Source organism: Eretmochelys imbricata, chromosome 6 (genome assembly GCF_965152235.1).
Source record: "Eretmochelys imbricata isolate rEreImb1 chromosome 6, rEreImb1.hap1, whole genome shotgun sequence".
NCBI classification, from domain to species: domain Eukaryota; kingdom Metazoa; phylum Chordata; order Testudines; family Cheloniidae; genus Eretmochelys; species Eretmochelys imbricata.
The window spans coordinates 13,980,427-13,998,922 of NC_135577.1; the positions used below are offsets into that span (position 1 = coordinate 13,980,427).

An 18,496-nucleotide genomic window follows, 5' to 3' on the forward strand; every position below is an offset into this window, starting at 1 on the left:
GTTATTCAGAATGCAAAGAGGCAAATAAGTTTTATATGCGATGAGGGATTATTTTATTACACACAAATCCATTCATTCTTAAATAGATGTGATAGATATATCAATAGACAGATGTCAGCAGCAAATCAGCAAAGTGAAAATAACACTGATAATATTGTCCCTTTAGATAGATAGATAGATAGATAGATGATACTTCACTCCAGGGTTCACAGATAATTCCACTATCTATCTATCTACCTACTTTTACTGCAGGTGTCAGCAAACACCAGAGCACTTTATGAGTTCTTTAACATTGTGCATCTTGGTGTTAAAAGGCGAAGGGAGTGGACTGTCCAAACACTCAGCATTGTTGATCTTAGCCTCAGGAAGCAAAGGGTCTTGAAGTTGAAAGGCTCCGTAACCCTTTCTACTCATAATCAGGGGCATGCACAGGCATTTAAATATAACTATTTTGGGGGAGACACTTTAAATACTGACCCCCCCCACTCCCCCATTCCTCCAGGCCCTGCTGCCTCCCCCACCCCTTGAGCTCCCGTTGCCTCCCTGGGATCCCCACCCATCCTCCCAGCATCCCGCTGCCTCCACCCCCCATTGTCCCGGGCTCCGGACACTTACTGGTGGCTGCGGGCAAGAAAGGGGCAGGGCTCCCTGGGCCCCCCCTAGCAGAACTCTGCCGCCAGCCCGGCTTCCCTGTTCTGGGTGCCATCTAGTGGGGCTCAGCGGGAGTGCGAGCTGGAGTGCCGTTCCCAGGGAGATCTCCAGCCATGGTCAGCCCGACTTCCACCCTGGCAGAAAGGGGGTAAGAGCGGGGAGAGGAGGGAATCTAGGGGCGGGGGCCAGTGTAGAAGCTGCAGGCAGTGGCAGAGATTCTGGGGGGGCCGTGCCCCTGCTTGTCCCATATTGTGCACGCCCCTTCTTATCATCATCGCTTCACACCGTGACCGAGACACAAAATTTATCTAGGAGAGGGTGAAACTTTCCATGAATAGTTTTAGACATGTTTTTTTTTTTTTTTAACCAGGAATTGGGCACCATGTTGGAGAAGGAGATGGTAAAAGTGGTCAGGAGCGACTTCTGAAACTGGGAGGGGGCACCAACAGGAAACTCTGGGGGCTTGTGTGGGCCACTGTGAAAAAAGGGCACCTGACCCAATTTGTCCCTACCACACGTCGCCACTGAAAGTCGTGGCATTGAAATGATTCAATCAACCCAAAAGGAATATTTCTTTGGCCGACGTTTTGAATTCACCAATATTTTTGGTGGTTTTTCAGTTTGGGTGAAGCGGAATTTTTTTTTTTTTTTCAGCGAACTGAAAAATTAGTTCCGGGTCCAGAGCTATCCACGTCCCATTCACCATGCCCTGAGCTATAACGTTCCCTGAATCCCTGCTCTTCAGAGTCTAGAATATTTTCCAGGAGACCTAAAAGCAAGAACTCACAGTAAATATGGTGATGGGGTGTAAATATGTTGTGTGGGGTATGACTTTTTTCCTGTTTATTTCACTTTTACAAAAAATGCCATCCCGCCTCCCCACCCCCAGATGCCATTTTGCTATTCATTTTACTGTCCCAGAGGTTTTGGAGGGGTAGCCGGGTTAGTCTGTATCAGTACAAAGAACGAGGAGTCCTTGTGGCACCTTCGAGACTAACAAATTTATTTGGGCATAAGCTTTCGTGGGCTATAACCCACTTCATCAGATGCATGCAGTTGAAAATACAGTAGGCAGGTATAACTATACAGCACATGAAAAGACGGGAGTTGCCTTACCGAGTGCGGTGGTCAGTGCCAACGAGGCCAATTCAATTAGGGTGGATGTGGCCCATTCCCAACAGTTATTTCCAAGTTGACAAGAAGGGGTGAATATCAACAGAGGGAAAATTACTTTTTGTGGTGCTAATGAGGCCAATTCAATCAAGGTGGATGTAGCCCAGCCCCAGCAGTTGACAAGAAGCTGTGAGTATCAACAGAGGGAAAATTATGTTTTGTAGTGACCCAGCCACTCCCAGTCTTTATTCAGGCCTAATTTGATGGTGTTAAGTTTACAAAATAATGCCAGTTCTACAGTTTCTCGCTGAAGTCTGTTTTTTGACGATTTTTTCTTGAAGAATGGCCACTTTTAAGTCTGTTATTGAGTGTCCAGGGAGATTGAAGTGCTCTTCTACTGGTTTTTGAATGTTACAATTCTTGATGTCTGATTTGTGTCCATTTATTCTTTTGCCTAGAGACTGTCCGGTTTGGCCAATGTACATGGCAGAGGGGCATTGCTGGCAGTGTCCACAAACAGTGCACTTTATAATGAAACTTTACATTTGTTCTTCCGTGTGTTGTTGTTCTCTTAACCTAAAAGAAAGGCCATTCTGACTGAAAGCCTCTTTCCATGCTTGGTGCATGGACAACAAGCCAGGTGACAATCTCTACAACTGATTTGGACCGCAGAGAACACATGAAGGACAGCAGAGAACCAGCACAGTGTGTGAACTTCCCTTTGGTTAAGCCACAGAAATCCTGCACTCCACACTTGCCACTGTCTAATGAAACCAACTCCATGTCAAAGGAGAGGGAGATGGATTAGGTGCCCTATTTCTCTCCCAACACAGACAATTGAGTACTTGCAAAGCACATCACATATATTTGTATATTTATACATGTAACCCTAACAACCCCTCAGTGCCCACTGGCAAAGAGTCCAATGTCATGATAAGCAACTCCTGTCAGCCCTGACAAATTCACTACACCTAACGCGTTGATGTGATGGTATTTCTCTATAAAGAACATCGGGTAAGGAATCAAATGAAAACTGATATCATACCAGTCTTCATACGTATTGTGGGATGTAACAATTAGAAAGCTATGGATATGTACTAACAATATGCTCAAATGACGAAACCAGGCAGGGCTGGTAAACAAGTTTCTCCAAGACAAAGAAATGTCAGTTTGCCTTGTGACCCTGACAGACCACATGCCAGCTCATGCCAAAGCTGAACGAAGACAACTACAAAGCTGGAAACAGTCTGGCTCCCCTGTGTCTTTGTATTGTTAAAATAGGCATGAGAATTATAGGACTTTGTTTAGAGTTTAGAGGTTATGAAATGCTTGTAAGTTTCTGCCAGCATTCATCTCACTTATAGTGCCTCTATCCCATATCTGTTATTAGGTTATATTTAAGTGCTTGTACCAGGAAATCACCAGACAGGAGAAAAGCATGAACAAGTGTGAGATACCAGTTTCTAACATGCATCAGAGGGGTAGCCGTGTTAGTCTGTATTCACAAAAACAACAAAGAGTCCGGTGGCACCTTAAAGACTAACAGATTTATTAGGTTTCAGAGTAGCAGCCGTGTTAGTCTGTATGTGCAAAAAGAAAAGAAGGACTTGTCGCACATTAGAGACTAATAAATTATTAGTCTCAAAGGTGCCACAAGTCTTCCTTTTCTTTTTTCAGCTTTATTAGGGTAAGCTTATCCCTTAATAAATCTGTTAGTTTTTAAGGTGCCACCGGACTCCTGGTTTCTAACAGGAGATGTTATCTTCTGTCCAACAAAAGAGACCCATCAACACCCTCAAACCACCGTGGGACATCAGAGCACAACAGACTTCATTGACGGCTCCCTCCCGCCCCCGGAAGAGGAGATGTGCAAGTGATTTGCTCCCAACAGCTCCACTTGCAACTTGAAGCAGAATAATCATTAAAAATAAATCAATAAAAGACCCCTAAAAAGGAAGAACTGTCTTTTCTTCTGCTTGGACTCTGAGGGGCAAAGATTACGAAGCATAAGATCCCCAGTGCTTGGCCTGGTTTAGCCCTGAAAGATACATGCAGCTTGCTTATTATAGATGCTTCTAGTACCTTTTGAAACCTGATTAACTCATCTGGGTGTGTGTTTACCAGATGTAATCCTGTAAAGAACTCTCATTTCTTTTTTCCTAGTTCATAAATCTTTAGATACTTTCTTATAGGATTAACTGAAGTGTCTTCAGTATGAGATCGAAGGTGCAATTGACCAGGGCTAAGCCACTGGTCTTTTAGGACTAAGAGAAATATTAAGATTGCTGAGATCTTCGGTGTAAGAAACCATCGATCACAGAGGTAACCTTACATGGGTGGCAAGATAGATAAAGTACCCGAGCAGACTGTCTGTGATTCCATGTTAAGGCTGTTGTAATGACCATGGAGTTTACACTTGCAAATTGGTTGGTGAAATCTAAGCCTAGAACTCAAACCAATTTGGGGTTTGTGCCCTGGTTGTTAACAGGCTGCCCTTGGGTGGGTATTTACACTTTTCAGCCATTGCCAGCCATCTTGACATATCGGTCTGCCTAGGTCTCCAATGTAAATGGAACAGGGTAGGCCAGAGACAATGGGAATTATATTTGCATTTGAAGTCAACTGGAAAAGCCCATTAACAACAGGGTGAGAAAACCGGATAGACAGCAAGGCATCCATACACCCGCAGGGCAGAGGAACTCTGGAGGTACAAGAATACATTTCAAAGGTATACGGGACTATAAGAAGACGGGGAAAAGACATTTTGTGCTTCATCACTGAGCGGGACAAAGAGGTCCATGAACAGCGGATCCCCAGCCATGTGGGTTGGTACTGCTGAGGAGGTGCCTTTAAGTAAGAAACAGTCTCAGGGCAGGTCTACGCTCGGGGGAAAAGTCAAGCTTAGCTACACAATTTGAGTTATGTTAGTAGCGTAACTCAAGTTGAAGTAGTTTAGATCTACTTACCACGGGGTCCACACCAGGCTGGGTCAAAGGGAGAAACTCCCCCATCAACTCCCCTTACTCTTCTCGTTCTGATGGAGTACCGGAGTCTACGGGAGTGCATTTGGCGTGGATCGATCGCTGCAGCGTCGACCCACCTAGTAGTGGAGATAAGCCCTCAGATAAGGATTGCAGCCTGTTGAGTTTTAGTCAGGAGAAAATGCATTGTACTTTTTCTTTCAATTGGAACCATTTTCTGTTTCTATTATCTTTGCTTAAACCTCTGCTCATTTTTAGTAAAGGTATTCTTGGTTTGACTCTCAGTTCATCTCAGTGTAATATATTAAAGCGCGAATCCTCATCTGATCTAGCAGGCTGGGGTGTATACTATCTCTCTGAAGACAGTGGACTCAGTCATTTCGGTGACAGCCCAGGGATAGGGGCTGGATACTGCAAGGAAACATGTTTCAAGGAGCTTTCAGGGTTGGAGTGCAACTGAGGTGACCTGCAAGGCAAAGTAAAGGCTGGCTGAGCTTTGGAGGAGAATGGTTGGAGGGCGGGGATGGAGGAGGGTCAACAAGCTGGCTAGTCCGAGAGCTGACAAAAATAATTTAGCCCCTGCAAGTCGCTTGCTCACTGATACACGAGAGAGACAGGGTGACTCACAATCCTGAATTCCCCCAGAAAGTGTCACCACCTTCTTGAACCTTTCTGGGGCTGCCAGACATTGTTGGAACACAATAAAAGAAAAAAAAACAATCCAAATAAAGCTCAGTGATAACATGCATGATGAGGAATGAGATTGCAGTGGAGTGGGAACTGAGTTCTCCTGCTTCCACCTCCCAATCAATAACGCAGTATGGAGTAAACAGGCTCAAGAGAAAGTGAGCAATTTGTGCATCACTTTCCAGTGGGCATCTTTCACCTCCTTGTTCCTCAGGCTGTAGATCAAGGGGTTCAGCATGGGGATCACCGCCGTGTAGAACACAGAGGCTATTTTGTCAGTGTCCAGGGAGTAACTGGTGGAGGGTCGGAAATACATGAAGAGGAGGGAGCCATGGAACATGGCCACGGCCGTCAGGTGGGAGGTGCAGGTGGAGAAGGCTTTGCGCCTGCCCTCGGCGGAGCGGATCCGCAGGATGGTGATGATGATATATGCATAGGAGAGGAGAATGATCACAATGCTGCTCACGACCACGCAGCCAATCAAGGCAAACATCAGAATCTCATTGACGCGTGTGTCGGAACAGGAGAGTGATAATACCGGAGGAACATCACAGAGGAAATGATTGATGGCATTGGAGTTGCAGAATGATAAATGAAAAGTAAAAACGGTGTGTACCATTGAGTCCAGCAAGCCCACGGCATACACCCCAGCCATCAGCTGATGACAGAGCCATCGGGACATGGTGACTGTATAGAGCAGTGGGTTACAGATGGCCACATAACGGTCGTATGCCATCACAGCCAGCAGGAGGCAATCTACATGACCAAAAGTACTAAAGAGATACATTTGCACAGCGCAGGCATTGTATGAAATCCTTTTACTTTCGGCTAAGAAGTTCAGCAGCATCCTAGGGGAGATTATGGAGGAATAGCAGAGATCAGAGAAAGACAAATGACCGAGGAAAAAGTACATGGGGGTGTGGAGATGGGAGTCAATCTTGATTAACACGATCATCCCCAGATTCCCCACCAAGGTGACAATGTAGATCACTAGGAACAACACAAAGAGAGGGACCTGAAGCTCCGGACGATCTGTCAGTCCTGAGAGAACAAACTCGGTCACCATTGAGTGATTTCCCTTTTCCATCTCCTCCCAACCAAGAGCAGGGAGCTGCAGCGACGTGGGCAGGCAAGAGGCTCAGGAATTCTATCTGGTCCCTAGAAGGAGAGGAAGGGAAGAAATTATGGAGGTTAGTTTCTTAGGGGACTCCCCTGCTGAATCAAGAAAAGACCTTAGTTCACAGAGCCAGAGGTTCAGAGCCGATCATTCCAGTTATCTGAAAAAATGGACACACAGCAGAAATGTAAGAACCAGTGGGTTAACTATGCCCCACACATGGGCATTGCTGTTCCTACACACAGCAGCAAACAGTGACTTCTGACTATTGCACTGAAATAGTCGGGCTGAAAACAAGGGGTGAGAGTTTGTGCCAAGTGGCGCTATTCCCAACTCATACAAGGTGGCCTCTGCCATTTCATTTCTGGGTTACTTAGTGTGATCATTAAGCCTGTTCAGAAAATGAAAATGGGCTTTGCATTACTTGGTATGAAATCCCAGAGTCATAACATAATGCACACACCACACCACCCTCGCCCCTGGCACCTGTAAACTGCTGCTTTCTCCAAAAGATGAGGGTTTTTTCCTTTAGCACGAGGCATGGAACGTGATGCTTTGGCTTCCAAAGATCTTGCTTCAATCCCGGGTGATGACCACAGTGTCTGAATTGGTATGTAAGCATGATTCAGTCCAACTGCATGGACCTGCAGAAGACAGAGAGATATATCTTTGCTTCCCCCCTCAAGAGAAGCTGCTACGCGGGAGAATTCAGGAGGTTTTACACTGTTCTTGGTGACCTAGGGGACCTGATCCCTGAAGCAATCGGGTTCACCAAGGCGCACAACACACAATTAAAACACACTGGGTCGGCCAAAGCTACCCCAATGTAACTCGTACACTGGGGGTTTAATCTTTTGCACTCTTTGCTCCTTTTGTTATTAAACGGTCCCATGTCTGCACAGTTACCCAGGGCAGAGCTAGGGGTACATTTCATTCCGCTGCTTTCACTGTGCGCTGGGGGACGAGTGGCGTGGGTGTGATGACTATCATGGGCATGGGGAGGAAAGGAGATTGAGGGAGAAAATGGGATGTCAATGAAGTTACCCCAGTGGAAGATGTCCGGGTCTCCAAATCCCTTCTTGTCCTACAAAATGACGTTGTCATCCTTCTTCCAACCCCATGATTCTAATTACAGCAAACACACCTGGGAATCGGTCTGCTATCCCACACTGACCCCCACGCACCCTGATGAATAATAATATTAACCAGCAACAGCTCCTTTATTCCTATTTTTTATTCTCCCTTCTCTCCCCTCCCTTTCACATCTTCCCGTCTCTTTCCCCTAAGTCTTTCCATGGTGACTTTCTCCTCGCGTGATTTCCATTCTCCCTGCCCCCTCTCTCAGGGCTAGATTGTCACAGTCCTTCCTCAGCAAGGGAGAATAAGGCCTCTCCCCTTGCCCCTTGCTCAATGATGCTCAAATCATGGGTTCTGGCCATGATGGAAATGGCAGGGGCTGCTCACCCAATAGACCCCTCTGGAAGCAAGCGAGTGGGGGAGATGACAAGGAGTGGGAGGAACCTCCCCCACTAAGCATGACAGAAACTGTGATTGTTTCTGGTCTCCTTGGGTGGTGCAGCTACCCGCTGATCCATACTCAGGACAAATTGTAAAGTTAAAATCTAGAATTGCATCTCCTTCCATTCATCCCCTTTCCCATCTTCTTACTCCTCTCTCTTTCTCTAACTTGTCCATCTTCAGTGTTCTCCTCTCAGCTCCTTCACCCTGCCCCCCTCTCCTCCTCTGCCTCTGGTTCTCAGCCACTTCTACCTCCTCCTGTAGCTCTCGCTCATCAGTGTCAGTGCCCTTTGGCATAGGGAATCTCTCTTGTCCAATAACATAAGTGTCTTCGAATCATAGAAGATTAGGGTTGGAAGAGACCTCAGGAGGTCAGCCAGTCCAATCCCCTGCTCAAAGGAGGACCAACCCCCAACTAAATCATCCCATCTCTGCCAGGGCTTTGTCAAGCTGGGCCTTAAAAACCTCTAAGGATGGAGATTCCACCACCTCCCTAGGGAACCCATTTCAGGGCTTCCCCACCCACCTAATCAAAAAGTCTTTCCTAACATCCAGCCTAGACCTCCCCCACTGCAACTTGAGACCATTGCTTCTTGTTCTGTTATTTGCCACCACTGAGAACAGCCAAACTCCATCCGCTTTGGAAACCCCTTCAGGTAATTGAAGGCTGCTATCAAATCCCCCCTCATTCTTCTCTTCTGCAGACTAAATAACCCCAGTTCCCTCAGCCTCTCCTCGTAAGTCAAGAGCTTTAGTCTTGTGACATGACCCAGTTACAACACCATCAGCTCAAGAGCACGGCAAAGTTGAATTCTCTTCCTATAGAGCCCACAACTTGGTTATTTCTGTAATACAGATGGGCCTTTACTGAACAATCACTCCCATGGAGAATGTCCTTGCAGCAGCCCCCTGTCCCTGGTCAAGCTAAGGAAGACAGAATGTGCATTCTTGATTTAGTTGAAGTTGGTCCCGCTTTGAGTAGGGGATTGGACTAGATGACCTCCTGAGGTTTCGTCCAACCTTAACATTCTATGATTCTAGGATGATCCCCTGCCTTCTAGTGATGTCACACAGGAGAGCTCTTTCAGAACCTAGATTCATAGATTTTCAGGCCAGATGGGACCTTTGTGATCATCTAGTCTGACTACCTGTACAACGTAGGCCAGAGAACTGCCCCCAAATCATTCCGAGAGCTGATTTTTTTTAGAAAAACCACCAAGCTTGATTTAAAAATTGTCCTTGATGGAGAATCCACCACGACCCTTGGTAAATTGTTCCAGTGGTTACTTACCTTCACTCTTAAAATGGGTGCCTTATTTTCAGTCTGAATGTGCTAATGGTGCAGCATGTCTTCAGAGAAGTCCTGTTATGGTGAATGAATGTCTCATGGTGGAAAGAGAAATAAGTCCCTCAACCACTTATGAATGTGAGGTGTGGGGTGAGGGTGGAATTGGGGAAAGCTCTGTCTCTTGTACTCTCAGAAGGACAGACACCCTCCTTTCCATTGTGGGATGTTACCTTGCACTTCATATGATTTTCCAGGATGATCCAAATCCTTCCCCCCTTTCTGGCCCCCATGCACCAGGCTGGTAGCACGAAGGGGGCAAAAAGCCAACCCAGTCACCAAGTTGAGAAGTCCCCTGCCATGGGTGAGTTGCTGGGTAACATAGAGTAGGGGTAGCCATATCTGCACCATTAGTTCTAGCTGGTTGCCAGTTTAGGGGTGGGGCCAGAGAAAAGGGGGTGTGGACAGAGTGGCCTTGTGCTCTGTTGAGCTTTGCCCAGCACACTACAGCCTCATCCCAAAACAATAGTATTTAAATACACAAACCAACCAGCCCTCATGGGATGATATTCATTATTCTGGCAAAGAGCAAGAATTCTATTCCGTTTTACATTTTTCCCACTAGGTGGCGATAGCACCACTAGGGATCCCCAGCTGTTGAGGGGCTGTCGATCCACTGTGACTCAGTGCAGCTCCGAGGCTGCCCCAAGTTGTAACGGGAGGGCTGAACTGAGCCATAGGCCGGCCCCAGGATTGGAGGCCACCAAGGTGCCCGGCTAAAGCCCTCTTAATTTAGCAGATGTAAGAAAAAAAATAGCATTAAACAATGGCCCTGCCCGATACCAGTCAGCTCTGTGTTCTTGGGGAACTGGGGCACAGTATCCAGCCTGTCTGACTCATGAGCGACACTCCCTCCCACCAGCCTCTGCTTGAACCACTTATCTGCACTAGGAAATTTACGACCTGCCAGATGCAATGCACGCTCTAATGAGACTGGGCACATCTACACTGCTGCTGCAAATCAAGTCTGAGATGACGAAGGGTTTCCACTGCATTTTGTGTAAATAAACACTCTGGTAATGATTTTCAAAATTAGATCATTTGGATGTCTCCCTTTTGGGGTATGGAACATGAGATGCACTCACAGTGCCTGGGAGAGTGGTCAAGCATGTTCTGAAAATCAGCCCTTTTATCACAGAATCATAGAATCATAGAATATCAGGGTTGGAAGGGACCTCAGGAGATCATCTAGTCCAACCCCCTGCTCAAAGCAGGATCGATCCCCAATTAAATCATCCCAGCCAGGGCTTTCTCAAGCCTGACCTTAAAAACTTCTAAGGAAGGAGATTCCACCACCTTCCTAGGTAACGCATTCCAGTGTTTCACCACCCTCCTAGTGAAAAAGTTTTTCCTAATATCCAACCTAAATCTCCCCCACTGCAACTTGAGACCATTACTCCTTCTTCTGTCACCTGCTACCACTGAGAACAGTCTAGAACCATCCTCTTTGGAACTCCCTTTCAGGGAGTTGAAAGCAGCTATCAAATCCCCCCTCGTTCTTCTCTTCTGCAGACTAAACATCCCCAGTTCTCTCAGCCTCTCCTCATAAGTCATGTGTTCCAGTCCCCTAATCATTTTTGTTGCCCTCCGCTGGACTTTTTCCAGTTTTTCCACATCCTTCTTGTTGTGTGGGGCCCAAAACTGGACACAGTACTGCAGATGAGGCCTCACCAATGTTGAATAGAGGGGAACGATCACATCCCTCGATCTGCTGGCAATGCCCCTACTTATACATCCAAAAATGCCATTGGCCTTCTTGGCAACAAGGGCACACTGTTGACTCATATCCAGCTTCTCGTCCACTGTAACCTCTAGGTCCTTTTCTGCAGAACTGCTGCCTAGCCATTCGGTCCCTAGTCTGTAGTGGTGGACTCTGCATTTTCCTTGTTGAACCTCATCAGATTTCTTTTGGCCCAATCCTCCAATTTGTCTAGGTCCCTCTGTATCCTATCCCTACCCTCCAGCGTATCTCCCTCTCCTCCCAGTTTAGTGTCATCTGCAAACTTGCTGAGGGTGCAATCCACACCATTCTCCAGATCATTTATGAAGGTATTGAACAAAACCGGCCCCAGGACCGACCCTTGGGGCACTCCACTTGATATCGGCAGCCAACTAGACATGGAGCCATTGATCACTACCCATTGAGCCCAACAATCTAGCCAGCTTTCTATCCACCTTATAGTCCATTCATCCAGCCCATACTTCTTGAACTTGCTGACAAGAATACTGTGGGAGACCGTGTCAAAAGCTTTGCTAAAGTCTAGGAACAACATGTCCACTGCTTTCCCTTCATCCACAGAGCCAGTTACCTCGTCATAGAAGGCAATTAGATGAGTCAGGCATGACTTGCCCTTGGTGAATCCATGCTGACTGTTCCTGATCACTTTCCTCTCCTCTAAATGCTTCAGAATTGATTCCTTGAGGACCTCCTCCATGATTTTCCAGGGACCGAGATGAGGCTGACTGGCTTGTAGTTCCCAGGATCCTCCTCAAGCTGTCTCAAGCTGAGCACCCCAACAATTTAAGGCACTAGGCACTCTTTACAGTCTTGGTCTCCACGCCGGGCAGTGTATGGCGTGATTTCAGATCGGCTGCAATCCCCGCTATGAATAACATGGCTACAGCAATACTGCAAAGTATTAGCAGGGTAGAAGGTGCTATCGCCACCTAGTGGGAAAAATGGAAAACTGAACATAATTCTTGCTGTATTATCCTGTTCGGGTGGGGTTTGTTTGCTTGCCTGCAGAAGTACTGTTGTTGTGGTCTGAGCCTTCATGCAAACACATAATTCTCTGCCGCACATCCAGCAAAGGAAATGGCCTTGTTCTCTCTTAAGAAGCTGAGCAACATCTTGGGAATGATGGCGGAAGAGTAGAAGAGGTCACAGAAGGACAAGTGACTGAGGAAGAAGCACATGGAGGTGTGAAGCTGGGGCTCGATCTTGCTTTTCACCCCACTTTTTACCCCACTTTCATGGGAAAAAACCTGCCACTTCTTCAGATGCATAAGAAGTGGGATTTTTTACCCACGAAAGCTTATGCCCAAATACAATCTGCAAGTCTTTAAGGTGCCACCAGACTCCCCCTTAGTTAAAATGAAATGACAAGTCCGAAAAACAGATATTGTGTCTGCTTTAGAGGCTACATTATAGGGATGTCACACCTAACTTAAGACCCTTTGAACATTTTTTCTTGTACAATTTTCCCTGGATTTCTTTAATGTGGCAATAGTAGGAGGGTGTTGGCCAGACATGGAGGACGGAGATGTTCCCTGACTTCTTCTATGATGTCTGAAGATATGGATGGATCAGGGTTGTTAGTGACGTGGGAAATTGAAAGAACAGAGTGAGGGGCAGAAGAGGGGCTAATTGTCTGTATTGGGGAGCCCGTCTCTGCCCTTCGTTTCTCCATCACAAGCCAAATTTCTGGAGCACAGGAGCCTGTCTACCTCTGCATCTACTTTGTGTTTCTTGCTCATTGACTGGGAGGTCTCTGGGCCGAACCCCTTATTCCTGCTCCCATTTCCCTGAGGCCAGAAAGAGATGGCTGAAGCATTGCCTGGTGACATGGCCACTGCTGCTTACATTCCAGGATGCCGCTTGTATTCCACCCCATGTTCAGTGTGGGACCCCCATTGGTGTTGCGACTTCCTGCTTTGCGCTCCAGCCCCTTGACACCATTCAGAGTGAAAGTGTAGCCCATGGGGCAATGTACATATCTGACCTTCCTAGGTACCAAAGTGTCTCTTTAGTTCAAGCTGTACCAGCTTCTGCCTTTACTTATGGAGATCCCTGATTAAACTCGTCATGTGTCAGTCCAGACGGAAGCTGTCACAAAAGCAGGATTGGAACCAGGTGGTCAAGGATATAGACTGTATTTTTCCTTCATATACCTTTACAATCTCTGTACGTGGGGAGCAGGAAATAAGGCTAGGTACCCTCTCTTCTACTTACACAGTATTCCACATATTTCTCCATTATGAGAGATGAGTGACGTTAACCACTCCTACGGCAACAAGATGGCGGGTTCCAAAAGCTCAGTGGTGACCATAGCACACAAGAGAAGCCAGGCGACATGATCAAACAGTGACAGTGATCCTTGAGAAATTTCCCCTTTTTTGCCAAGCGAATCATTCGTGAATGCAACCCTGATTTTTTTTTACTATATTTGGTAATTCTGAAGAATACATTCAAATGTTCAGATGGGTAATTTTCACTTCTGGTTTCTGAGGGGCAGCTGTAACAGCAAGGAGTCCTCGTGGCACCTTAGAGACTAACAAATTTATTTGGGCATAATCACAAACTATTCACTTGGACTCTTCCATCGTTGTATTGAGTGTAAGGGGTTGATGGCCTGACGATCCCTTCCCAGGGGCAGGCTTAGGTAAAGTCCCGCTGTCCCAGTCATGACTGCAACCAATGCCCCTTATACCCCATTTCCAGACAAAAACCAGGCAAACTAAGGGAGGAACCTATCCACATAACAGCTCAGAGACCTAGCTCACCAGCTGCTGCTGTACTTGGACTTCACAGATCGGGGAAGTCATTTCCCCAGATCCAGGCTGTCCAATCAGCTAAGGACCTGACTGAGCCATCCTACTCAATTGTCATTTGTAGCCCCCAAAATGTATCCCCCACAGCCTGGGGTTGCCAATTCCTGACCATGCTTTGCACCAAGACTCACAAACTGACCTGCCCATAATGACCACCCTAGAAAGCCCAACCTTGGTGTCCCCCTCTCTGAAAAGCAGTAGATCATCGGCGTTGCTCTCCTATTCATCCATTGCTGACGCCGTCCACCCCGTTCCTGTCCCTGGCCCAGCCGTCTGGTTAGCCCTCCCTCCTAGCACAGCGTCCCCTGGGATTGAAAGGTGCTGCAATTGCACAGCCTGTTTCCGTGGGGGCAGAAGAAATAACAGAAACTCCGGCGACACCAGGCTGGCAGCAGAAGCAGTAATCTGCCGAGCTTCCAAAACTCCCATTGGTCAGCCCTGCATTAACTCCTCTAGTGTATTCCCATAGGACCTGCCCAGAACGGTTACAATCTGTTTGCTCTTCAGGCGCATGTGTGTAATGAGTTAGTGAGGTCTCAGTACAGTTCCTGACTGGGCAGGTGTCAGCTAAGCAAAAGCCACCATCACAACTCGCACCAGGTGTCCCCCCCCGAATCATGGGGGCTGAATTCCCCAGTCCGATAGCAGCTGTCAGGGGCGGGGTCTTGCATAGTCATGGCTGAGACACATTTCGGGGGAATTTCTTTGTCTGCGTTTTGGGCACCTTGTCTCATAATAACTGCGGAACAGTCACTCTCCAGCTCTGTCAGTACAACCCCTCTTTCTAGCCTCGATACATTTTAAATACAGAACAACCAACAAAACATGAATGGAAAATGGAAAACATGTTCCTCAAAGGGGAGAGTTTAATTGGACTGAGCCAGCTCTAGGGTCCCAGTCAAATGCCCACTGAAATCGATAGGAAGATTCCTATTGACATCAATGGGTGTAAGGCCAGATTTTTAAGGATATTTAAAATTAATGTGACTTAGGCACCTAAGTACCTTTCAAAATCTGACCCCTTTGTGCTTTAATTTCTTTGTAAGAAAAGAAAAAGGAAAGGAAAACAAACTCTCAGAAATAGGACTTATCAGTGGAAGGAGCAAGGACTACAGTCCTAGTGGAAGACTAATTATATTTCAGCAAATTCTTCTATTTAGTGCTAGATGAAGGATGTATTAGAGATTCACAGGACAGACAGACAGTTGGGATGGTTACATTGGCTTCATTGTCAAAGCTTTCTGAGATTTTTTGTTTTTGTTTTTTTAAATTTCTGCTACTTTAACCTGCTCCTGAAGAAAAGTCCTTCAGGGACAATGAGCTTAAGAACCTACAGGGAAGCCTGGTTCCTACAGGGCTATTTAAAGTGTGGCATTGGCCAATCAGTAGAGTCAAGAGTTTGTTGCCAGATGACATTTAAACCTCACCCCCAGGCCGGAAATGAGACCCATTCTTAAGGTCCCTCTATGCAATCCAGAGGTCACTAATGATGTGCCTAATGATCTGGGGAGGGTATTTAACCCTGTCAGCACTGAGTTAAATTTTCATACCAAGGCCCTTCTGAGCTCAGAATGGACCAATGGCTGTTTCTGTCCTTGCTGGCAGACCTTGACCTAAGCGAGTAGCTTCCTTCCCTATCTCTCTGCCCAGTTCTCTCTCTTCTTCGGGCAGTCGTTGATCTCCTTGGGAGGAAGTTGAAGGAGAAATAATTAAAGTAAGTTATGTGAAAACCACAGAATCATAGAATATCAGATTGGAAGGGACCTCAGGAGGTCATCTAGTCTAGCCCCCTGCTCAAAGTAGGACGAATCCCCAACTAAATCATCCCAGCCTGGGCTTTGTCAAGCCTGACCTTAAAAACCTCTAAGGAAGGAGATTCCCCCAGCTCTCTAGGTAACTCATTCCAGTGCTTCACCACCCTCCTAGTGAAAAAGTTTTTCCTAATAGCCAACCTAAACCTCCCCCACTGCAACTTGAGACCATTACTCCTTGTTGTGTCATCTGATACCACTGAGAAAAGTCTAGAGCCACCCTCTTTGAAACCCCCTTTCAGATAGTTGAAAGCAGCTATCAAATCCCTCCTCATTCTTACTAAACAATCCCAGTTCCCTCAGCCTCTCCTCATAAGTCATATGTTCCAGTCCCCTAATCATTTTTGATGCCCTCTACTGGACACTTTCCAATTTTTCCACATCCTTCTCATAATGTGGGGCCCAAAACTGGACAGAGTACTCCAGATGAGACCTCACCAATGTCGAATAGAGTGGAATGATCATGTTCCTCGATCTGCTGGCAATGCCCATACTTATGCAGCCCAAAATGCCATTAACCTTTTTGCCAACAAGGGCAAACTGTTGACTCATATCCAGCTTCTCATCCACTGTAATCCCTAGGTCCTTTTCTGCAGAAAATTCATGCACTTGGGGTCCAAACTCTGATTCCAGGAGCATTTGCAAAGCAATTCAATTTTATATAGCATCAGCCGCATTCTAGGTGGCAAACATTTGAGGTTTATTTCGCTAAAAACTCAACTTAAATTTGCTGCTGTGACTTATTAAAAAGTTGCATGACACCGGGACCTCCTTAAAACCAACTTTTAATTATACTCAACGAAACCCACTCTAAGAATTGTTAACAGATTTCGTGGAGAGTCTGTGATCATAGTTACAAGCAGTGAGAACAGGAAGCAAAATCATTTGTTTCTGGAACTAATGTCCTGTCACTTTAAATGTTAATAGGACCACATCCAGAGCTGGTATAAGTTGACATGGCTGTCTAGACTCCAAATACCAGCTGGGGATCTGGATCACTGATTAACTTCAACAGAGATATGCTGATTTATACCTGCTGGGGACTTGCCCAGTGCTTGATTCCTCTGGGCAGCGCTATAGTTGTTCTCCAAGGTAAATGCTCACTAAGCACTATGGTCACAATAACTAGGAGTTCAAAATACAACAAACACTTGATGTCACTGGGTTATTAGTATTTTGAACCCAAATCTGCAGCCAGCATTCAAGGGTTTAGGCTTTTTACAGGCTCTGACTGATACTCAAGACAGTAATTCTCCGGAACATTGTCCAGGAGCTGGTGACCAAAGCAAGCCAAGAGAAGGGAGAGAGAGAGCAGACTCTCACGCCCAGCCACGTGTCAGGGAGTGAGGAAGACCCATTTCACCCACCTATCCCTCTCCCATTTACCAACCATTCAGAGAGATGGGGAGAGGAAGGGGATTCAGCCATGACTTCCAAGAGATAGTTAGGGAAAGAGGATTGTAAGGAATGATGAAGGAAAAGGGGGAACAGTAGCTGCAACCTCTCGGCTACCCCCACAGCAATCGCTCCCTCCTCCCCCCGCCGCCCACCCCTCTCCCATACACACACATGAAATTCTGTGTATAGTTTCTCCCAAGTTACAGATTGGGCATGGTGTGCTCCCTACTAATTCCCCTGAAGACTGTATTTTATCTCAACTTCCTCAAGAGCTATGTAAAGTTTCATCTCCAAAGGGGATTTTAATAAATAGCTGAGAAGGTGATATTACCACCTGTCCCATATATTCCATTCAATTTCCTGAGGTTGTCTGGTTTCTGCTTGCCCTGGCTCCTGGGGGTGAGGTCCAGTTAAATAGCCACAAGTTTGTTTTGGGTATTGAAAACCAGTATCATGGTGTGATGACATGTAATCTTTATGTTGAGTCAACAAGTCTTTTACCAAGCTGTTCTTAGGACACAATGACATCACATGCTGATGTGTCCTCATAATGCACAATCAGGACTTCTGGGACATGACTCTTTTTTACTGTGGGCAAATTCCAAGAGGCAGGAACCACAAGTGGAGGAGGTGATAAGCTAGGAGGCCCTTTCCCACCCATCTCAAACCATCCCAAGTCAACATTAACCAAATACCATTGCCTTCTACCAACTGTTTTGCTGGGTGAATGAAATAACCTAGTCATCACAATACAGCTCCTTGCTCCTTGGCCTATTCATGTTAGCCTTGTCCATGAGAGACAAGCACAAGGGTTGCTCCTTCTCCGGAGATTGCTAGCCATGGTATCCAAGTGGGGTAGCTCTCTTGGGTGGCCTTGATGGCTCATAGTCTAAAAAGATGACCTTTCTGCCCGGGTATGAGATGGGAGCATAGGGAGGGACCATATACATTTGTTTTAGAGGAGTCTTGTATTCTCACAACTGGAGATATGCTCTGCTTTGTGTGTTCTGAATTTCTGGTCACACTCCGAGAGTTTGCAGGAATCTGTTGATTGTGAGGAGAAGTATTCATGTCTCAAATGGAATGTCACTTCCTTAGGAGGGTAAGTAGTGTCATTGTAATTAGTGGAGACAAATCTGAACAGAATGAGCATCTCATCACCAGGATTGTTGTTCTTTTTGTTGGATCGTGGTGTTCAAATGAGGGTGGAGTTGTTCATTATGGGTCATGCGCCAGATTTCAAATGTCTTAACCATTGCCACTCACAAACATTCTCTTTTCAGATAGGTCGAAAGAACCCCATTCCATGACTCTCTCCAAAATA

General features: G+C 46.3%; 1 protein-coding gene across 1 annotated transcript; it reads right to left on the minus strand.

Moving 5' to 3' along the window:
* Positions 1-5,580: 5,580 nt before the first annotated feature.
* Positions 5,581-6,519, minus strand: LOC144266377 (olfactory receptor-like protein OLF2). Its single transcript, XM_077819834.1, has one exon. The coding sequence runs from the start codon at positions 6,517-6,519 to the stop codon at positions 5,581-5,583; it is 939 nt and encodes a 312-aa protein (XP_077675960.1).
* Between the last annotated feature and the right edge of the window lie 11,977 nt (positions 6,520-18,496).